The sequence below is a fragment of the Peromyscus californicus genome, unplaced genomic scaffold (assembly GCF_007827085.1).
Source record: "Peromyscus californicus insignis strain IS unplaced genomic scaffold, ASM782708v3 Scaffold_7__1_contigs__length_154581171, whole genome shotgun sequence".
Classification (NCBI taxonomy): domain Eukaryota; kingdom Metazoa; phylum Chordata; class Mammalia; order Rodentia; family Cricetidae; genus Peromyscus; species Peromyscus californicus.
In genome coordinates this window covers 152993141-153016312 of record NW_026294595.1, presented here as the reverse complement: position 1 = coordinate 153016312, position 23172 = coordinate 152993141, and the positions used below count along the sequence as shown (strand labels likewise).

At 53.6% G+C, this 23172-nt stretch overlaps 1 protein-coding gene across 2 annotated transcripts; it reads right to left on the bottom strand.

The window, feature by feature from the left end:
• Positions 1–3022: 3022 nt before the first annotated feature.
• On the bottom strand, positions 3023–22825 carry Slco4a1 (solute carrier organic anion transporter family member 4A1). 2 transcript variants are annotated; one of them, XM_052725152.1, is made up of 12 exons: positions 22640–22825; positions 12826–13717; positions 11777–11867; positions 10320–10441; positions 9804–9915; positions 6562–6716; positions 5596–5791; positions 5277–5442; positions 5011–5183; positions 4691–4755; positions 4183–4331; positions 3023–3778 (listed from the first exon to the last, which is right to left on the bottom strand). In XM_052725152.1, exons 2-12 carry the CDS (start codon positions 13619–13621, stop codon positions 3638–3640), a joined length of 2166 nt encoding a protein of 721 aa, XP_052581112.1. In that variant the 5' UTR covers positions 13622–13717; positions 22640–22825; the 3' UTR covers positions 3023–3637. The 2 variants fall into 2 exon arrangements, with proteins under 2 accessions (XP_052581112.1, XP_052581111.1); XM_052725151.1 differs by having other exon boundaries at positions 5011–5442.
• Positions 22826–23172: the final 347 nt, after the last annotated feature.

Sequence of the window (23172 nt, the reverse complement as noted above, 5' to 3'; positions counted from 1 at the left end):
CTGAGGCTTTAAAGCAATTCTGCAATTGCTTGATTATTTTTAACCAAATATAAGAATAAAAGAAATATGGCCCAATGGCCATTGGCCCTTCACTGGCATTTGCTACTTGAAAAAAAGCCCCAGACCATAAACCCAGAAGCATCCCTCAGAGCTTAGTATATCTCACTGTCACAACTATCCGAAGTTCCCTTCACAGAAAACCAAGAGGGTGTGGTGGGCTCCTGACACCACCTAATCCTGGGATTGTCTTCTCCCCACAGGCAGCCTGGTTAATATGGCCCTCACTCTGACCCCTAGGATGTTGGAGGATAGCCAAGTGTGGGCTAGACTGCTGCTGCCTTCTGCCACATGCCTGTGCCACTCAGCAGGACTATAACCCTGGAGCCTGTCTGCAGCAGTGTATATGAACACCAGAGAAAAGCCATCTGGACATCAGAGATTTGACAGCCCAGCCTGGACATGGCACTGGTCTCCTGGAAAAATCTGTTGTCAGAAATGAGCCTCCAACCTTGCCGACTCCGGAGAGGCAGGGTCCAGGAAGCTGCTACCTCCATAGTGCAGCCCTCTCTGACCCCCACTCAGTTTAGCCCACTTGTGGTCAGAGTGCTGGGGAGGGTTCTCATCTGTGCTCTGTCTCTTTCCTTTGCCAAGCCAAAGTGTTGCTGCCTGCAATAGATCTCTGATTACAGGGGGATCTGAGGACCCCGGGGAAGCCTGAGGGTACCCAGAGACTCTGAAAGCAAAGCACAGTCTACCTTCAGAGCTGCCTCTCAGGTCAGGGCCCTGAGGTTTCTGTCCTGGTGTGTGAATGTCCCCCCCTTGTGATGACTAGCAGGGCAAGGCACATGGTCACCTTCAGTGGTCACATGAGTCATTGTATTCCACAGGTGCTCTCTGTGTGCTAGCGAGTAGGGCTTTGCATAGTTTGAGTCACTGAAACTCATGTCCCTGAGGTCCTGGTGCCCTAATGGGCTAGATCCTGGGGCTCTGTCTTGGGGAGGAAACCATAGGTGACAAAGTGATGGAATGGCCTGAGTCCTGGTGACTTGGGGACACCTGGGAGGGTACTGGTGGGACCTGACCTCTGTCCCTGGATTGGTGATTCTTGAGTCCGCTCTCAGGCGGACTCACCCACCCATCCCTAGTGGCCTCAGAGGAACATTTTCTGATTTGAGGCCACTCTATGCCTGGCTGACCACACTAAAGGTGGTCGGTCAGTCATGGTATAAAAGAGCACCCAGTTAACTGTGGTCTCCAGCAAGGAATGAACATCTTAGCTTATGTCTCATGAAAGGGTCACTCATTCATCTGATGGAATTTCTGCAATGTCTCTTCTCTAGGTGGGGTCAACTGAATATCAGTGTCTCAGCTAAAAATGCACAGAAGCTATCAAGGTGCCCAGAAAGCAGAGTGAGGCATCCAGGCATCCAGTCAGAAAAAACTGCTACAGACTCAGTCAGCTTCTCAGTGGGTCGTGCAGGGGTCGTCAGGTGTGAGGTCTGACGAGACGCAGTACTCAGGCTGATGTGAACAGCAGCCAGTCTTTCTGAGACAGGTGACATGAAGTCTTCTTCTGCAAAAGAGGGAATCAAGGCACAGAAAAGCCAAGCAGGTTGTTTGGGGTCATACAGCCAGTGGGCGGGGCTGCCCTGTGTTCAGAGGGCAGTGCTGTGATTAGAAGCCCAAGTGTTTCACTGCTCAGCTGATGGAAGCCAGCAGGTGCCAGGGAGGAAAGTCAGGTTGGCTCACCAGGGCATCTGCCTACACAAAAGCCTCCTTGTCCTCATCATTCATAATCCTGCTAGAGTGATGGCCTTCGGAGCCCTGATGGTTATGCAAGTTGAGTTGGAGTGCCAGCAGTGTGTGTGTGTGTGTGTGTGTGTGTGTGTGTGTGTGTGTGTGTGTGTGTGTGTGTTTTCCTGTGTGTCGGTGTGACTACATGGCTCTCGTGTGACAGTGTGCTACCTTGTGTCTTCCTGAAGAACCTATCACTTCTCTAGACATGAATTCTGAGAAAGTCTGAGCCTCACCCCCAATGGTTACGGGCTTAGATGCTGTGACCTGCATGTCTGGTTGTGATAAGAAGAAAAGTGGAATGAGTGGCCGGAGTCACGGTAGAAGTGTTAGCCTTCCAAAATGAGGCTCACGGGCCCCGAGGCAGCTCAGGTGGCAAAGTGTTTGACATGAAAACAAGAAGACGTGAGGTCGATCCCCAGCACCTAGGCAAAGAGCCGGAGATGAGAGCACACACTTTCTATCCCAGTGCTGGGGAAACAGAGGCAGGCAGATCCCTCGGCCAGATAACCTAGTCTAGTTTTGAGCTCCTGGCCAGCGAGAGACCTTGTCTCAAAAAACAAGGTGGATAGTCCTTGAGGAGTGACAATGGGGGTCATCCTCTGACCTCTATATGCATGCATATACACACACCTCTTGTCTAGCTGCCCTCCCCCTCAACACACAGTAAGGTATGTGAGACCCAAAACATTGCACATTGATATTTTCTCAGCAGATGTGAGGGGCATGGCTATGAGTTGGAACAGAGGCCCTGTGACCTTCATTCCTCTGGATTTGGGTTGTCAGCAGTGGAGGCCATCTGTGTGTGCATGTGTGCCTGTGTGTGCCTGTCTCTCAACTCAGTACTCACACCATAGTGCAACCCTCATGTTGCATATGCTTGTATCTGCACAGAGTGCACAGGGTTCCCTACCTCATACCTCACTGATAGCAGTGTTTGGCCACCCTATGCCCAACCCCAAGGTTCACAGATGTGGCCTGAGTCAGTCAGGAGGTGGGGGAGGTCCAGAGGTCTGGGCTGAAGCCTGTCTACTTGGGGCCATGGGGCAGGAGCCTGTACAACTGTTGCCTTGCTTCTGGTCACAAGGCAATAGGGATGCTCCCTGAGAAGTGTTGTGGGCCCAGCCAATGCCTGGGACAGCCTATTGCTATGGAAACCTATATCAAAGATGGGCAGACTGACCTGCCAAATCATAGACCCATAGAAATAAAATGCCACACAAAGATCATTGCTTTAAATATTAAAATATATTATGGACACACTCTTAACCAAAAACATAGAAACACATTATCCACGAAATCTGCGTGGCACCTCAGATGGGATCACACCCTCACTGCAGTTTGCTTGGACATGAGTCACACCATGAGTCACATGATCAGGTACAAAACTGATTCCACAAACACTGTTCAGTGCAAAATATAAGTCCACACATAACGATTCAAGTTGCTCCTGCCCAGCACAGAGGCCACCAGGCTTCGAGGACAGGCAGTATGAGCTGATTCAAGCAAAACGTCAAGTAGCTGGCTCCACAGGATCATGCCACCCAGGGCACTGCTGCCCTGCAGGGGCTTCTCAGTAGACACAGGAAGTCAGGACCAGGTGACAGTCCATGAAATGTAGTGATGCCTTGGAGACTCTAGGGCTTGGGGGATGTGCCTGGTTCATATGTGACATACTCTTTCCGCCTTAGCATCTCAGAGGCTGCTCAGTCACAGTATGGGGCAGTGCGAGGCCCCGGAATGCAGTGCGAGATTTTGCAAGGTTCTCAGGGTTGCCACCCTGTGAGGATGGGGTTGGAGTATCCAGGAAGAGACCTCAGGAAATGTGGAGGGGCCCATGGTGTCAGACGTTGCTCTGGAGCTGTTCTGTGGGGTTGTCAGAGGCTGAGGACTGGCTGGGCAGGGAGGCCTCCAGGCCATCCGAGGACGATGATGGGGACTTGTACAGGAAGTAGGCAGTGACAAAGAAGAGGAAGCCCAACACCTGGGGAGACAAGAGGTGTTGGCCCTGGACAGCCTGGGGGCTCTGGGCCCAGCCCAGGGGCTGTTTTTGTAGTACTCTGCCCTACAAAGACACACCTTTCTTGCAAAAAGAGTCCCTCATGGGGAACCAGTACTTCAGTTAGAGAATGCAAACTGCCATTTGGTTAAAAGAAGGGGCCAAGGAAAGGTGGAAGGAACTGGCACTGCCTGAACAGGGTCCCCTGAAAGACATGTACCAGCTGTGTCCCTCGAAACTGTGAAGGACAACACAGCCTCTGTGAAGTCAGCTGGAGTCAGGGTGGTCATAACCCCATGGCTGTGCCTTCATCTATGACAAGGTAGGAGGTCGAAGTAGGAGGATGGTGGGGAAAGAGAGTGGAGTCAGACCCCAGAAGGCCATCTCACCTTGAAAGTGAGCCCTGCAATGAGCATGTAGCGGCTCATGGCTTCATTCTGGTACACAAAGCAGGAACCCTGGTGGCCACACTGGTCCTGCCACAGCAGGCAGGCCTTGTCAATCACCCAGCCAAAGGCAATGGGCCCTGGAATACTGCCTGCCAAAGGAGAGAGTTCCTTTAGTACCCTGATGGGGGAAGAAAGGGTGAACCACAGGGAAGACCCAAGACCACATTGCCCATTTGCGTTCTCACGGGTACAAAGGGGACTTAACTCCTTTTTCTGAAGAATTGGCATTGGGCAAGAGGGCCCTTTTGTGTTGAGGGAAAGAAACCTACTGGGTAAAGAAATGACAATGGGTCCCTCTAGTGGGCATTTAGGGAAAAGGCCCATCTCAGTGTGGTCCAGGGCCTCATGCGGGCACAGTAACACACAGCTTGGTGATAGGCCACCTCTAGGTTCCTTATTCATGAACGCACTGCACACCTGTACATGGCTTCCTCACCCCACACAGTACCTAGTGTTCTCACGACAATCCACTGGATCCCCAGGGCAAAGGACCTTTGCTGATCACAGACACACCTGCAATGAAAACCGCAATGTCAGAGCCCGTGGGAGCTTGGCTGCGCACCTCACACCCCTACACCAGCAAGAGTCCTGGCCACATCGCCACCTCCCTAGGTGCCAAACACCTCGTTGGGGACCAGAGACAGTCAACTCCGATGCCACTAGAACGCGGCCCATTTCCTGGGCCTGCGGCTACCCCAGGGCCCACCAGCATCTGCAGAGCACCACCTGCTGGTACTGAAAGAGAAAAACGTGGTGAGAGCTTCTTACCGTAGAGTGGCGGTCAGAGCTGGAATGCTGCTGAGGAATGTAAAGATAATTACAACGAACACGAGAGCCAGAAGGAGGGGCTTTCTCTGACAGGTGGAAGCGCACTTCCCTGCGGTAGCATTGCCCAAGCCAGAGGAAACCTTCTCAAGGACACAGCTACAGCCTCGGTATATCTGGGGAGCCCAACAACAACGCTGATCATACACGGAAGGCGGAGGCTTCCCGGTCCCGGCCAGAGCAGGGCAGTGGGCAGCGACCACACTCACCTTCTGGCCACCCGGGCCTGTCTCAGCACCCACAGGGCAGCCTGCATAGCAGGGCGAGTAGTACATGATGCCGTCTGAACCGCACAGGGGGCTGTAGTGCTCTGCCTGGCAACAGTAGATGGCGTTGCAAGCCGCCTTCAGGTCCAAGTGGCCTTCAGGCAGGGGGCTGCAGAAATGGGGCATTGGATGGTGTGTTAGCACGTGTGCAGGCATTCTGGAATACTTCCCTGCCCCTGTGTTGCTGTGACCCTGCACCTCCCCACCAGCGCCAGCTCTCCTCAGGAATGTGGGGCCTCTGCCAGGCCTCTGCCAGGCTCACCTCCCAGCGTAGCCAGTTGTCACACCTGCCATGGGCATGTTGGGACAGTGAGTGAGGAAGACAAAGAAGGCCAGGAGGCTGGTCAAGGTGCAGAACAGACAGAACCTGATGATCCCAGAGCCACGGAGCTTGAATCTGTTCACCAGGAAGCCACCCAGGAGCGTGCCACCACCGCCTGCTGGCACCACCAGGTATCCTGAGGAAGGAACTCAGTGAGGGCCCCAAACCCTGGTCCTGCCATTGCTGCATCATTACTGTGGACACTGAGGACCATGGGTGCTCAGGGACAGCTATGGGAGTAGAGTGGGTTCTCTCAGCCTGGAAGCCCAGAGCTCAATAACACAGGCCCACTGTGGGTATACAAGGGGTGCGGGCGTCAGCACAGGAAAGTGCTGAGAAAGGGAGAGAGCCATCAGGTATGGGCGTCTGGGCCAGGTAAGGATGTGTCTGGGGAGAGCGGGGTCACCAATATGACACCCTTTCACTACCCAGACAGTGAGATCTGCAGGGTGGACTGCAGCTGATGCCTTCCATCCACACTGGTCAATACCCTAGGCCGAGCCTAGTGCCGACCAGGACATGGTGCATCTGCAGCCCAAAGTGTGATCAGTAAGGCTGTGGGCCTGCCCTCAGCATAGGGAGGCCGTGGGCGCTGGTTGAGTAAGGGCTCTAGATGGTGCCCACTCTTGCAATCCCTGCAAGGCCAGCCTGCCATAGAGTCCTGTCAGGCAGGTACAGAGACTCAAACTTAGATCCCCAGACTCTGGGGCACTGGCTGCATGGCTCATGGGGACAGCCATGCTCAAAATGTTTCTTTAATGAATGGTGGGTAAAGCGGCCTGTGTGTAGGAGTTGACCCTGCCCTCCGCCTTGGAGCATTGTCCACTTGGAGGTTGAAGGCTGTGATTAGCATGTGCAGGAGTCATAGCCCTCTCTGCAGAGTACTCCAATGCTCTGTCTCCTTACCAAACAACGTGGCAGCCTCGGAGGCACTCAAGCTGAACTGGGCCTCGAAGAACTTGGGACCGAATGTGGACATGCCGGCGATGAGTGTGGCTTCAGTGGCCCCTGCCAGGCAGAGCAGGATGAATGTGGGGTTTCTTAGAAGGAGCCAGATCGAGCTGCGTGAAAGGGGAATAGGGACCAGAAAAGGACAGAGGGTCAGACTTTGTATGTAAGGAACCTGCCACTCCTGCCATATCCACACACAAAGGACACTGGTTTTGAGAAGGCAGTGAAGTGGTACCCACACCTATCCCGGACACCAGGAGGGGGTGAAAGGCTGAGCTTGGCAGGTAGTGAATCAATGGCCCCACTACCAGCCTTTGGTGCACCTGTCCTCAAAGCTACTAAAACAAGTTACAGAGACGAGTCACTGCTGTGGCTGATCTCCAGTTTCAGTGTGGGGACAGGGAGACAGACCTCGGGTGAATAAAGACAGTAGTCACCTCTGGTAGCCACTGTGACGAAGTAGCAGAGGCTCTGGGTAAGGGTGACCACCAAGCTCAGGGCTGGACAGGTCTAGGAAGGGGGCTCCCAAGGGGTGGGGGTAATCAACGGGTAAGAGGTCACCAAGGTGTAGGGATCTAGAAGGCACAGGAGTCACCAAGAGTGGTACAGACTCCCAACCACAGGCTCTGGGGAGAAGGGGCAGGCATCTTCTGCGTTTGGAAACAGGGACATTCAAGGAGTCTCTACTGGGTTTGGCTAGCGCCCCTTCTCTTGCCCTGTACTTAGGGGACAGTGGCTATAGGAGTGATGGTAGGATTGGTGGTCAGATGGATTCTGGTAATCCCCTAGTGACTTTGGCCTAGAGTCCTGAGGATCTAAGGCCCCGGCACTGCAAACCCTGGGTTCCCTCACCTGGCTTTTCCCTCCCCCTGCCATCCCTTCTGGGATGCAAAAGGCATCAGCCACACCAGCAGCCACACAGTGAGAAGGTGCCTGACTTGTCTTCCCAGGACCCTGGCAGAGTAGCCAGGGTGTGGCAGCACAGACCCTGGGCAGGACAGCACAGCCATCTGAGCAGTGCTTCTAAAGGCGCCGCCGACCTGCCCGCTGGGAGTCAGGCTCTAGCTTCCCTGGGGTAAGGGCTGTGTGCTGACTGTGGGGTTGAACATGAGATATCACAGGAGACTTGGTGTGAAACCCTACAGAGCCCCTGGGGGACACAGCTGGTCACCGTACAAGTGACTGCCGTGCCCCACAGTCACCTTTCTCAGTCACGGCTCACACAGGGGCAGGGCATTCCTTGAAGTCAGCTGTGGTGCAGTAGCCACACTGTTTTCTGCAGGGAAACTGCTTCTAGAAGCCTGGGAAGGTGACTGGCTCTTAGCGAGAGGATGAACAACGCTGCTTGCATGCTGTGCTCCTTCTAACTTGCTCCTTTAGCTTATCAAGACTTGGTGAGCCGGTGCCTGCTCCCTGTCTCCTGTGTGGCCACCATACATCAGTGCCCTGAGAGTCACTCTCTCGACCAATCTAGACCTAAGAGACGATAATCCCAAGCATCAGCAAGGGAGCCCCACAGCTTCATACTCAACTCTGCATGCAGAGGATATATGGGCCAAAAATACTCTGAAGAGAAGCCAGGATCAGCTCACAGTCCCGCCGTCAGCAGGCTCCATGAGAAAGTTCACACTTGCAAGAACCCACTGCTTCCTAGACACTGACTAGAGTCATTGGGAGGTCAGACTGACCCCAGTGAGACACTCACAGAATTCCTTCGAAGGGAGAGCAACCCAATTCCTTTACATTTTACTTCTTAACTTGAGGGTTGAAAAGTCCTTCCAGTCAATTGTTCAGCTCTGTGTTCTGACAAAGCAGCCGTGGAGGAACTGTGGCCCCGTCAGGGACCTACAGGCTCAGGGTGCTGACCCTTCCCAGCCCCTCCCCCGCTGGGGTATGTCTGGTGTGGGATAGCCACGCACAAGCTTGTCCACTCCTAAAGGTATTGTCTAGACCTGCTTAGCTTCAGGCTGTTGGTTGTTGAGGATGAAGTGGCTCTGCCATGCGGAACATGTTACACAAAGTGTCTAATCCCACTGCAGGTTGGTTGGTTGAGACTCTTGAGTTTGCCCTGAGAACTGGCCATGACTTTCATGATCTTAAAGGAGGCCCACATTCCTGTGCTTGTTTAGTTCCAGCACCTGGCTTCAGACACTAACCCTCGGCATGAACCCCTTACTGTATAATACTTGGTAAGAGGCCCAGGTTCCCCAGCTGACAAAGCTCATGCCATGTTATTCTACCCTAGAGGGCTTAACACAGACAACTTTAAGATTAACTAGTAGGCCCTCAGCCAGTTCAGCCGTGCCTGGGGCTCAGCCCTCTTAGGTAGGCAACTCCTGGCTCTCCTAGGTGAGCAGTAATGAGATACAAAGACCTTGCATCTCCACCTTTACCAGCCTCACTTTGTTCCTCTGTGTTCTCTGGGAGGCTACCCTTGCCCTCCCTGTGTTAAGAACAGGCTGTGGACTCAGCCCTACCCACAATAGGCCTCCACTCCCAAGCGGTCAGTTAGACACCACCGTTCATAAGATCAGGACATATGAAGGAGTTGCAATGCTTCCCGAGGCCACCTTCCCTAGGTCTATGGAAAGCTCAGTTTCACGAGGAGACATAAGTAAGTACCAGAGACTCCTAGAACCCACATTGTTCTCTAAGACCCCAGTGGCTCAGAGACTGTACCTTGATGCATAAAGACAGCAGAGTCAGGACAGACAGACGGAAAAGGGGGATGGAGTGAAGACAGAAAGCATAGAAAAGACCACCCCAGGGGAGGAGAATTGCCAGTGAGAGAGGCCTCTGATCCTGTGGTTCTCTGTCCTGTGGTGGTTCAGAATGGTACCTCCTTAGAGCTTCTGATAGCAAATGCATAGGTGATGCCCAATGAAGGACAAGAGTGGTCTATACTGCCCGAGGGGCTCCCTGGGGAGGGCTCCAGGCCTGCAGGTACACAGAGGGGCATACCATAGAAAGACATTTGCTCTGTGGGGCCTCCTACAGTGATTCTGGCCTCAGCCAGGCCTGTGCCTTCATCCAGGAGCTTGCTGCCCATGTCTTGGGGTGCTTGTTGGGTCAAGAAGGGGATTCAGAGGCTGTGGATGGTATGGAGGGTGCACTGACCCCATGTGGGACCCACCACACACACACACACACACACACACACACACACACACACACACACACACACACACACTCCTTACAGGGGCAGGTCTCTGACAGTCTTGCCGAAAGTCGGATTGCTCACTGCTCTGTGGCTGTGGCCCTTCAGCTGCTCTGTTTCAGTCGCTCTGGTAACGCTGTACCGCTGGGAACCTGGAGGGAAAGAGTCAGCAGATAGCTTCTAGAGGACATCACATACTCCATGGAGGCTGCCCCCCACCCCGACTCCTCCACCCCTCAGGACCTGGGGACACGGCATGCTGACACACATGCAGCATTGCAGTCTAAGGCCTGAGGACGTGGGCCAGAAGAGGTGAGGTTGTCATGTGACAGGTCTGCAGATATGAGAGCAGAGGGTCATGTGGGCCCAGTAGAATGGAAGTGAAGGGGTCGTTTCTGGTGGAGACATGGGAGGGGTAGCAGGCAGGCTTGGTCAACCTTGCTCTTCACACAGAGGAAGACTGAGACCAAAGAGTCTATCCCTCGTTAGTTGAAATGACAGAGAAAAGGGGACAGGACAGGAAACAATATATCCTGCCTCCTGGATGGGAACTCACCTGGTAGCTGCCGGGGATAGCCAAGGATGGGGATGGCGATGAGGAATGCGGTGATCCCAGCTCCCAGGAAGCCAATCCACCAGGCACCAACCCACAGTGGGCTGTCAGTGGTCAGCTCTGTCCTATTGGGAGAAGCCATGGTCCTTGGATTACTGACCAGCCACCCATGTCCTTTCCAGCACATGCATGGGGTAGCCTGCTCACTCCCCCTAGGATCTCTGCGCAGAGGGCAACAGAGGCCTATGGGGCTAGAGCTATACGGTCACCTCTCCCTCAGACTGGAGAAGCCCTCTGATGTGGCCATTCACTAAGACAGCAGCTCCTCACTCAGACTCTGACTGCTGGACCCAGGGATGTTGCATCTGGGCCTCAGACTAAGACCTTGGGGGCAAGGCCCATCGGGGACAGGAGCTTCAAGTAACAGCTGGTGTCCCTCCCCACACCAGCTGGCATCCTCAGGGCCACAGAGCTCAGGGGACAAAGGGCTCAGCTGGAGTTCATTGAACTACCCACACAGGAACCATTAGCCGTCCGACTGCCATCTGCATAGGAGGAAAGAGGGGGGCTCTCAAATTGGACAGGAAAAGTTGTGGGAAGGGAGCAATTGGCCAATGGGGTTTCATACTTGGGAAGAAAAGGGTGCAGGGGCAGTAAGGGATGGAGGGATAAGGGACAGGAGAGGAATGGAGGAAGGACTCTAGGCAGCAAGGTCAAGACAGCAGTGTAAAACCTCTGCTCTGGTGTAATAGGAAGCTGCCCCAAGGCCTGGATCGCGCTCCCACCCCCATGTGCAGAGTGACTCAGAACCCAGAGCCCAAGGGGCACAACACATCCAGATCTGGGGACACGAGCCTTGACCTACCTCAGGCTCTGCATAGAACACGCACCCTTGACCCCATAGTATCAACCCAGGGCTAGAGGCGGCATTTTGAGAGGGCAGAGCACTAGAAACCTCGCTGGCGCCATCTGCAGAGAGAGTCCCAAGGTGGAGTGGTGCCCAAGACCCAACACAGCTATGGAAAAGCTCAACAAGGGCTGCCCTCCCATGGTAGGACAGAGGACCAGGCCATCTGCACAGCCTTGCTGGGCAGTAGTCAGCAAGGGCCACCCCAACCTCCCGGCTCTGTCTCCCTCCATCCCTCTCACTCCTCACTCTCCCACTTACATCTACAAAAACTAGATACTAAAGATACAGACGCACTACCTGTCACTTCAAGAGAAGAGCCTGAAGATACATGGCCAGGGCTTCATAATCATGTAACCTTGAACCCTGCCCCCCCATGTCTCTCACCTTTCCCTGGTTATGTCCTTGAAGCCACCCAAAGACCCAATCCCTATAGCCAAAACTAGCCCAGATTTTCCCTGCTCCAGCCTCATGTTGAATATCAGACACATCTTTTGGGGCCCACAGCATCCCAGGTGCTGAGGCAGGCAAGTGGATGTGCCCAGTTACTCACCGTTGGCTCACTTCTGTGTAAACATTTAGCATGGCTCCTCCAATCAGGTAGCCTGCTGCAGGTCCAAGGATGGCTGCCGTGTAAAAGATGGCTAGAAGGCAAACAGAGTGTGCAGTCGTCACACGCCACCCAGCGGGCCCTCCTAAGAGATGCCTACAGCCCCGCTGCGGGCCCCTTTAGGTCAGAGTGCATCTGTGTGGCCTGCAACTGGGAATGATATCCAGTCATCAACTTTTAAAATGTCCCCAAAAGTGCACTCTGGACATCATTTGTACTCACATGAAAGCAGAGATGCTATGACTCTGTTTTGCATGGTGAGGGCAGTGTTCATACAGGAGGAACATGGAAAGGGAGGCATAAATGGACAAAGCAGGAGGTGAAGGCCATTGGAGAGAGAGAGGGGAGTCTGCAATGACTGATGGGCTTCCTACTGCCCCCATCCCCAACAGGAGCCTGAGCTGGGAGGGCATAAAATCCGAGGCCACCTGCATGGACAGTGAGCTTAGCAGCATTGCATGCAGCTGCCTTGACACATGGTCACAGGCCATGACACAGAACCTGTGAACTGTTTTGTGGCTTTGCCTCAAAGTCTCAGCATTTCTAAATTCTCACCACTTATTTCCCACCTAGAGAGGCCAGGCACAGAGAACACACAGATCATACAGGGAGCCAGGCTCTATTCCTCCCCACTCACCTTTGCACAGGACTCCTTCCAAACCACGGAGGCTCAATGCCAGCTAACCCTGCCCCAGCCCTGCCTGAGGACTTGGGGGTTCCTTAGCAGGCCCTACCTAGTGTGCGGTTGTTCTAAGATTTCTGGCCTGAAGTCCCTGCAGGGCTTCTTAGAAAAGTTAGCATCTACTCTCCTGTCTTTGGTGAAACCCCTGATGGCTGTGCCACTTCAAGTTAGGGGCACCTGGGTCATATGACCAACGGAGGGACATAAGATTATCTAGCCAGGCTCCCAGAAAGTATCAACTTCATTCTACCAATGTCACCATCTGGTCCCTCTGTCTACCCATCCTGACTCCTTGGCAAGTTCCACTCACCAATATAGATGGGTGAATAGTTTGACTTGACATTCTCATCCAGGTAGGTGACACCCAGTGTGTAGAGAGGTGTGGCACCCACACCATGCAGCAGCTGGCCCAGCATGAAAATCAGCCTGTAGCTGGACAGGCCTGAGTCCATACACTCCACATGACTCCTGTTGGCCAGACATGCCCCTGTCCCCGCCTCCTCATCCATCACCACCTCATAGTGGCCAGCAGTGAAGTGGGGCAGTGCAAACACCAGGGAGCCAACCCCCAGGACCAGCACACCCCAGCCCAGCCAGCGCGGCTTGTGCCCATTGCCCCCAAAGTAGCTGACAAAGGTAAGGCAGAGACAGGCAGCGATGTCATAGGAGCTGGCGATGAGCCCACTCTGGTAGCTGTGCAGGTCGAAGCGCTGCTCGATGGAGGTGATGACGGTGTTGATAAAGCCATTCACTATCATGCCCTGAAGGAAGGAGGCTGCACACAGGAAGAAGAGGAAGCCCTTGGGGGTGTTGAAGACCTGTAAACACTTGGGAGTGAAGGCTTGCCAGCCACACAGCATGCTCTTTGGCCCTGCAGACTTGTACTGCACCTCACGGGCTGTCTGGCTACTCCGCTTTTCAACCTGGGGCTCAAACAGGTGTTGGCTGGAGGAGTCCAGAGGGCTGTGGGCAGAGCGCAGGGAGGCTGGGGATGCTCTGCTGCTGGGTGGAGTGTCACACCCGCTGTCTGTGGCTGAGGGCGCACTGGTGAAGAGGTGCTTTGGGAGGGAAAGGAAATGCTTGTCCCCCATGGCGTGCTGGGGCATCTCCAGCCTCGTGCAGAGGGCTTTCGCAGCACAGCAGGTGAGATGCGGTAGAGGTGGCTTGATGAGATGAGAGATTGTCTTGTCACTGGGTCTATTCTGTGAATAGAATTTCTCATTAGCAAACACGTCCCTAATCTGTTGACATTCGTACATGAACATTCAGTTCCCACATAGTCCATCACTGGGGTAAGCCTTCTCTGACTCAGAGTGGCCTCTGGCCAACCCCTCACTCATTCATTTTGCTCCTGACTACAGCCCTGCTGCCAGTGAGCCACACCTGGTCTGGTCTCAGGGACTGGATTCCAGTACTTTGAAGGTGTGGCCACATCTGAAAACACTGAAGACAGAGCTGCTAGATGGAGACCGCCAAGCAGTGAGCAGAGCTGAGACACAGACAGGGCCCAGACCTGCACTCTGTCCTCTGTGGCCTTGCCTGTCCAAACTGTCTTCTGTTGTAGAAGCAGAAGTGTCTGATGGTCAGCCAGTCAGCAGTAATTCAGACCTAACTCACGGCTGGTTCCACATAGTACAACTTAGCCCTCTTCTGAAGGACACTGTGACCCATCGCTGGTCCCAGGCTGACTTTTACAAGTTGGCACTGTCTGGCATCAGTAGCTGTATTTTGAGGCTGTGAACAGCAGAGATTCTACCATAAGAACTCCGGGTGTAATTGGTGCCAGTGACCATGCCTGGGGTACTACTCATTGTGCCAATGCTTCTCTACAAGCTGGTGTCCCTGCCTGAGAAGGACAGTGCCAGAAGAGAGCACCTGAGGCCGGGACAGTTTTCATGTTGTGGGAATAAGAGTCAAACCTTCCTCGGGCAGCCAGTGTAGCCAGGCCCCACCTAGACAGCAGAGTAGCTTGTATACACATATGTATATGCACATATGTACACATTCATGTACAGGCCAGAGGCCAACATGGGGTGTCTTCCTCAATTAATTTCTATTTTTAAAATTATATTATTTATTTATGGGGGGTGCACACAGATTTCGTGTGGCAGTCACAGGACAGTGTGCCAGAGTCAGTTCTCTGCTTCTATGTAAGTCCTAGAGGTTGAATTCAGGTCATCAGACATGGTGGCAAGTGTCCCCACGGGCTAAGCTATCTCACCAGCTCATCACCTTGTCGTTTATGACAGGGTCTCTTATGGAGCCTGGAGCTCACTGCGCTGGCTAAGCTAGCTGCCCAGCAAGTCCCAGAGATCTTTCCGTCCCGCCTCCCTTGCTCTGGCATTACAGGTGTGTCTCCATGCCTGTCTTTTCACATACATAGTGGGGGTCCGACTCAGGTCCTCACGTCTGGACAGCAAGCTCTTTGCTGCCCAAGCCATCTCTCCTGCCCCAAAGCAAGCACATTTAGTCTACTTTCTCAGACTGCAGTGGAACAGGACAGAAGAGGGACAAGGAGGAGCAGGGTAGGACCAGGTAGGCGGGTGAGAACGGCCATACTGCATGCCAGCCTTGGAACTTGGGGTTGAAACAGAAAGCAAACTCTGAGGGCACAGGGAGAGTCAGAAGGAAAAGACTCAAGGTCACCAGAGTGCTGTTTGTTTTTGCCTTTAATCCAGGCTGGCCTCATGCCCGCTGTGCTCCCTCCACCCTACCCCCCGGACAGCCACTGGGGACTACACAGGTGACAGGCAGCTCAGTGTACACGGTGTAATGGAACTCAGATGGCAGTTTTTGTGATCAGCAGCAGACAGCAGGAAACTGAGGGATTTCTTCCTTGAAAATGAGAGCCACCTCAGAAGCATTCTAGCTGTAGGTGTCCGAAGCACCAACGTCACCACGGTTTCACCTGAGCTAAGAACACTGACAAATATTTGAAGCACAATCTAAAATTAGACTTATCTACATTCTACACTGAAATGAGCAAGTTGAAATCCTACTTTAAATATTAGTCAAGTGACTTTCTGATGTTTGCTACCTTTTCAATGTAGGGTGGCGTAGTTGACGAGGCATGTGGCACATACCAGTAAAACCAGCATATGGGGGGATAGAGATAGAAGGATCACAAGTTCAAGGCCAACCTAAGCTAGAGACTTACTTAAAAAAGACAGGGCTGCAAGGTGGTAAAGATGGCTCAGCAGTTAAGAGCACTCCCTGCTCTTCTAGAGGACCTGAGTTCCATTTCCAGCACCCATAGGTGTCTTATAACCCATAACTTCAGCTCCAGGAGGTCCAATGTCCTTTTCTGGCCTCTGTGGGCACCCACATACAGAAGGCATATACTCACACAGCCACATAAATTTAAAAAAAAATGTTTAAAAATGGGGCCAAGCTCAGTTGGTAAAGTGTTTGTCTTGCAAACATGAGCACCTGAGTTCCAATCCCTAGAACACATGGTTTTTTGAAGCTGAATTTCACAGTGCATGCTTACAATCCCAGCACTGAGGAGGTAAAGACAGGCATATTCCAGAGGCTCACTGGCCAGTCAGCTTAGTCTACCTGCCAAGTCAGTGAGAGACCCTGTCTCAAAAAGCAAGATAGATGGTGCTTGGAACATCTGAGGTTGTCCTCTACCCTTCACATATGTGTACACCATGTGCAACTGCACACACATGAACAATAACACAAACATACACCCCATCATCACCTCCAATAAAAGAAAAAGATCTCATTGCATACATATCAATCTTTGGGCTTCCATGCCCACACCCACAGCTGTCATTCTGATATCAGGAGGATGGTGCTGCTGAAGTATGTCCCAGTCACTAGCTTTCAAGTTTCTTCCTAGGATCTGCTAGGCTATGGGATGGCTGGAGCAGACCCCAGTGTCAGGCTGGCTAGACTCCAGGTGTCCATACATTTGTCACATGTCACTGTGGGCATGTCAGTGAGGGGTTTCTGAAGGAGACACCATGGTGTCCATACGCACCACTTTCTGGAGGACTTGGCTGTGTGTGTGCGTAAGGGTAGAGCCCAAGGGAGCCTGGCATCCCAGCTTACTGTCTTCATGATCTTGGTACCTGTCCATCTTCATAATCTCATGAGCCAGTTCCTAATAATAAATCCCCTTATATTTCTCATTGTCTGTCCTTCTCTAGAGAACCCTGCCTCACGCAAGGTCATGCCATTCCTTTGGCACTGATACCGCTCTGCTATGGGTGGGAATTCTGCTAGGCACCAGGGTTCAGGGACCCACCCCCAGGATAGGGTCCCACAGCCACTACACATGAGCAGTCCTTAAGAGTTCCTTGCTAGCCATGTGTAGTTGCAGTTCAGCAGAATCCAGGCTCCTTTGGGGCTAAACACATAGAGCCAGGACTTGCTCACTCATTGCTGTAAGAGAAGAGCCTTTCACAGAACATCCAGCACCCTTGTGTCCATGGCCAAATGTGGGCTGCCTGGGCTTCCTGAATACATCCCTACTGACTCCAATTTACATGGGAGACAGGTCCATCACTCCCCTCAGAAGGGCCTTGTACTCCTGACAGTTATCCTAGGACAGAGACCTTTCTCACACTGGGACTCCAGCCATGTGACTACCCCCACCATCACCACTAAACAGCTGTTGGTGGGAGGGACCACTGGAGTGAGGCCTGCCTGTGTGGCAGCCCCAGCCCTGAATCTGCTTCCACTTCTAGCAGCTGTGTACTGGAGAAGAAAAGTATGTGAGGCCAGGAGAAGCTGGCACCAGGCTTGAGGAGCTTTCTCAGCCTGAGGAGGTTCGGCTGAACCACCACTGCTCAGGTGGGGAGGAGCAGGGATATGGATCTTTCCCACAGCCCACTCTCTAGTGAGCCTGTTCTGTCTTAGCCCGCCAGGCTGGCTCCACCCAGAGAGCCCAGCAGCACAGCCCTGTGGGATTAGGCCAAGCTGATTAGCCAAGGATGATGAAGCCCTGGGGCCTCTGCTGTCAGCTGACAACTCCACACCTGAGCACTGTGGGGAGGGTAGGCATGTGCACAGGCGTGGGTAACACATGTGGGCTATTTTAGGCTGCCACAGGTGATCAAGATTCCCTTACAAGTCCTCCATACTGCCTTCAGGGCTGCAAGTGCAGCATCTAGCTGATGATGTCTTTTAGTCCTGGAAGAATCCAGCCGTGGCCTCCTCCTCAGAGTCTGTGAGTTCAGTGGTCAGAGGCAGCCTGCCACAGCCCAATCAGTGAGAAAAGGACTAGTTTGCCTGGCTGCATGCTCCTCCATGCTTGCTTATTTCCTGTCCATCTATTTTCTAAACTCCCAGCCGGAGCAGTCCCCCAGGCCTCAGCTCACACTGCAATTTGGAAGAAAGGATTTCAGAGTAGTTCTCTGCCCCAGGTCCCTGCTACCTGGGTCTCTGCAGGCCATTCCTAGGACATCTTAAGGTCCTAAACCCGGGATGTCTAGCATGATTCTGTCCTTGTCTGGGGACACTTTGAGACCTAAATCCTAGAACCTCCTCAGACCTTGACAGCCAGCAAACCAGATTCATTTCTCTTCCCCTCTGTCTTGTCTTCTCCTCTCCTCTCCTCTCCTCTCCTCTCCTCTCCTCTCCTCTCCTCTCCTCTCCTCTCCTCTCCTCTCCCTTCTCCTCTCCTCTCCTCTCCTCTCCCTTCTCCTCTCCTCTCCTCTCCTCTCCTCTCCTCTCCTCTCCTCTCCTCTCTCCTCTCCTCTCCTCTCCTCTCCTCTCCCCTCAGCCCCAACACCCCCAGCTACAGCCAGAAAGAGAAGGAGACAAAAGCAATTCTCTATTCACTGCAGCGAACTGCTCTGGGGCCACCGCCAAACCAGGCCCAACTTTCTCCTGGGCCTTCTGCTGACAACACACCCCAGTCAGCAGCCACCCCCGTGACCTTGGGACTCTTCCCTGCCTCCTAATTTCTCCTGGGTATCTCCTCTTATACACAAGTGGAGTGTGTTTTCACTTCTTCAGGATGAAGCTCAGGCAATGGGGCCAGGATATGGGTCAGCCACTAAAGCACCTCGTTTGCACACCTGGTAGCCACGTGCAGGTAAAAGCTGCTTTGCACAGAAGCTGCCATGGACTAATTGACAGGGAATTTGAATACGAGACACCAAGGCTGGCACCAGAATGAGCTGTCCCACACATAAAGTCTGCTGTCTCAACCTACATAGGGTTTCCCACCCTGTCTGGATCTGGGGATCCAGAAGCATGCAGAGGGCTCTGCCAGGCACCACTCTCCAGAGAGGAATGGAAGCCTGCTAATCAAGGTGTATTTGAGAAACAGAGGCACAGTAGAGACTGCCTCCAAGGCAGGCAGGTGTTTCCCCACTTGGTAAGTCACAAGCTTCTCTGATCGGCAGCTTCCCTCCTGCAATGTGGTATGAGGTTAAGGACTTAGCCTTCTACATAAATGGGCCCGGCTGCCACTAAGGCTCATGGGAAACAGACCTACAGTAACCCCAACCTCTGAGGTATGGCACTCCCAGACTCCAAGAAGCCCACACACCTCACTTGACGTCCCTCAGCTCATCTGATAGGGACAAAAGTAGCTAGCTTTGACTCTGTTGCATTGCTGACTATTGGTGTGATGGTCAGAGCCAGAGTTTTCCTGAAACAGGGGACCATGAGGCAGTTCTCATGGTTCTCACAGCTCTTTTACATTCTGGGGGGCAAAGGGAGGCAGTGAGGGGTTCTGGTGACAACCTTCATGATTTTCAAGGTCCTCTTAGGTTCAGAAGGGGTAGTTCTAGCTAGATAAAGGACTTGCCTGGTATAGCCAAGCCACTGCCTCCAGGTGGCCTCTTAGGGTGCAAATGTAGCTGCAGGATATTCTAGCCAAAGGGACCCCAAGCACAAAATTCAAGGGTCCCCAGTATGTATGGGTGGGGTGGAGAGGACCATTCTCAGATAATCCTAAGTGCTCTCTGTGACGTGGGTCTGCAAAGCTTGCAGGTTTAAAAGTTGCAAGGCAAAGATGGGGCATAAGAAAAGAGTGCTTGGGCCGGGCGGTAGCAGTGCATGCCTTTAATCCAGCACTCAGGAGGCAGAGCCAGGTGGATCTCTGTGAGTTCGAGGCCAGCCTGGGCTACAGAGTGCGATCCAGGAAAGGCACAAAGCTACACAGAGAAACCCTGTCTCGAAAAACAAAAACAAAAACAAAAAATGAGTGCTTGAATAGCACTTGGGTGGGGAAGAAGAAAGGGCTCTCATATTTTGGATATCTGAAGCCCAGACAAAGGCAACAAGCCTCAGCCTACCCATGCCCCCCAGTTTCTGATCCACACATGAGTAGTTTTTTAAAAGACTTGTGGTTTGAGAAAGCACCACCTTCATCTACAGATGTGGTCCAGGATTCTAATTCTTTTTTGTTTGTTTGTTTTTGTATTTTCTTTTTTTTTTTTTCTTTCAGAGCTGAGGACTGAATCCAGGGCCTTGCACTTGCTAGGCAAGTGCTCTACCACTGAGCTAAATCCCTAACCCCTGTTTTTGTATTTTCAAGACAGGATCTCACTATGAAGCCCTGGTTGTCCTAGAACTCACTATGTAGACTAGGCTGGCCTTGAACTCACTGGCTGTCTCTGCCATCTGAGTGCTGGGATTTCAGGTGTGCGCCACGACACTCAGCTGATTCTAATTCTTTGCAATGCTAACAAGAATGAGGTCATCACACCTGTCCACAGGGAAAGAAGGCATGTGGGGGAAAACCAGAGGCCCCCCCCCCATCTGAGAGCAGCAAGTTTGGAGCTGATCAAGAGAAGCAGAGGGAAGGAAGATCCCAGACCACCCTGACCCAGCTGCTGCCTCTGCATTGATCCACAAGAGGATGCAACCCAGGTCCAGCATGCTGGCTCATTTCCTCTACTCCCCACCATCATGGCTTCCAGGCTCCATTGGTCAGGCAAAACTCTGGCCACCTCACACATGGGGACACAATCCCTGAGGGCCTGTCCAATGACTCACAGTGGCTGAGAACTAGGGTCGTGCCTCCTGTCCCCTACATTCATCAAGACCACACCAAGGTCAGACTTTCACTAGAATCCCAGAACATGGTTGGTGTTAGGTTCCAAGAACTAACCCATGATCTCTTCCAGTGGTCATGGGGATCGGGAAGGAAGTACTTGTTCTCTGTGCTTCGTAAGGCACTGAATGTACCTCAAGGGGAAGGAGGGTGTCCCCTCCTGCCTGTAAAGAGCACCAGAGTCAGCACTGGCCTTTATGTGTCTTAAATGTTTCAACCTGAAAGGGACCCACTGGAGAAAGTTTGAGAACTCAACCTGTTCCAGTTTAGATGACAAAGGTATGAATTCATACAGTGCAGCAGTACCCACGTTGGAAATAGGCTAAGTCAGAAGCCTTCTGTAATAGGAGACTCGCAGTTAGAGCACCAGGTCCCAAACTTCAGTACCAGTGAACTGAGAAAACCTGGGTGTCTGGAAGTCAGGCAGGCATAGAGTCCAAACTGCTGCGCAGGGCGCCTCACACCAGGGGCTGTGCGGGGCAGGTACTGGGCATCAGTTGCTCTCCTGCTGGGCCCATTCACAAAGTTTTTATCCTGCCTGCCCTGCCCATCTCTGCCCAGTCACAACCTTTTTCTTGCCTGCCTGCCCCCCCTGCAGTCCCGGGGAAGGTTCTGGTTGGGACTTGTCCAGCATCTGCTTCTGGGGCCACACCCAATGAACCACAATTAGATCATCCAGGAAGAATTTTCCAGGCAGTACCTGTTGGCCTTTCCTAGTGGGCAGGCAAAGCGAGGAGGACCCAACCAAGAGACCCTCCGTCTTACACGTGGTCTTTCACTCTTTGCGGCACATGGACAGCCAAAAGGTACCTGTTCTCCGTTGGTCATTGATACTGTCCTGTTCCGGTCACTGAGTCTCTGACCTGGCATCCCTCTTTTCTTGAGAATGACTGGCAAAGGGTACAAATCTCCAGCCTCCCCCGTGTCGTTCTAGACGCTCCAAACATCCTAGTGCCTCAGCCTGCTCCTCTATGCCAGAGGACTTTAAAAAGCTGCCTGGAACTGCTCTTGTCCAAAGCCTCCAGCCATTAAATGCCAGGCTCAGCAAACAGTTCCTGCTGTCCCCATTACCACAGCTAAGAGTTATAAATAATTCTGCTAAACCCCAGGTGCTCTCTCCCCTGACACCTGCCCCAAGCTGCCTAACAGCTGTAGACTAGACAGCTGCCTTGGTTTACTAAACTAGAAAAACCACTGCCCTGAAATAGGGATGGAGAGCTGGTTCCATTACGAATAAACCACCGTGGTTTCAACGCCTCTAGACAGAAAAACCCCATGGCCATGTCTGGGGAAGGCCAGCAAGCCTCATTACGCTAAACTCTGGCCACTGAGCCTGGGGGCTCGACAAGCTGCAGGGTTCGACTGTGTCTCTATCTCACACGTCCGTACACCTACAGATGCTGACCTCTCCCCGGGAAGAAGGAGGTACCCTGCCTCGGGTTCCCGGGTTTGGAACCAAGCGTGCCAAGTAGGCACCAAAGCGGCCGAAATCCTCGTTGGCGTTCACCTGTGCCCGGGGACGCCCGTGAGCGGCATGAAGGTGCCGGGACTCAGGGACAAAGCCTGGCGCCCGTGAGCAACTTTTGTGCTTCACGTTTTCCTCTGACTGAGCAACAGCCGCCGCCGCCGCCGCAGGTAGACCTGTTCCTGGTCAGGCCAGCATGGGCTTGCGTCCGCGTGTGCTCGCGGCCCCTTACCCAGGCCGGCAGCCCAGGTGGCTCCCCGCATGCAGTCCTGTGACCCAGCCCTCTCCCATCCTCCCTCTCTCTCTGGCGCAGCGGCTCTGCTTCCCGCCTCTTCCTTTTCTGCAGACTCGCAGCTCCCTCGCAGGCAGCTGGCAGCAAGGAGTGAAGTCTGCATCCGGCTCCCTCGGTCCCGCCCTGTCCCCACAGAGCGACTCCAGGGTGCCTCACCGGTGCCCGGGCCTGCTTCCCGCCAGACATCGCACCCCACGCCGCCCCAGCGCCGCCGCCCTTCAGTCCTGCCTCCGCGAACACCTGCCGCGCTCCTGACCGCACACCTGAGAGGCGATCTGCGGCGGCGCCAGACCCTGTCCCCATCCTGGCCCGCATCCCCAACGCTGTTCAGGTCCCAGAGCACTCACCTTCCTGCGAACCCGGCTGCCGCGCTGCGCCTTGCGCTCTGGCCTTCGCGCGCAGCCCACTCACGCTTCATTCATCGCCCAAGCCTCCCCCGCTGGGGTGGGGGTAGTGGCTTCGCCACCACCGCCAATGGTAGCGCGGTTCGGGCGGGGCCGGGCCCGAGGTGACAGTGGCAGGAGCGCGCCAGGGCGGGGCCAAATGAAGGGGCGGGACCTGGGGCGGGACAGGGACAAAACAGAGGGCTCGACCTATCCAGTGCTTTACCTGCGGAGATTTCTTGCTGCTAGCTAGCGCCACTGACGGTTGCAGGCTAGGAAACCTGGCGTCAGGCTAGGAAGTTAGGGCTCAGGCCTTGCTGCGTCGTAGGTTCCACTTGCATCGGTGTTCGCTCTCAAACGTGGAACAGAGGCCGTGGAGGACGCGGGTGGCGACCCGCTCAGGCGTAGGGTACAGCTGCAGGCTCGCAAAGGGCGCTCCTCCCCCACAAACCCAACCAGTGAGCGCTTTTTCCAGGGTTCAGGGCAACTAGGGGCTG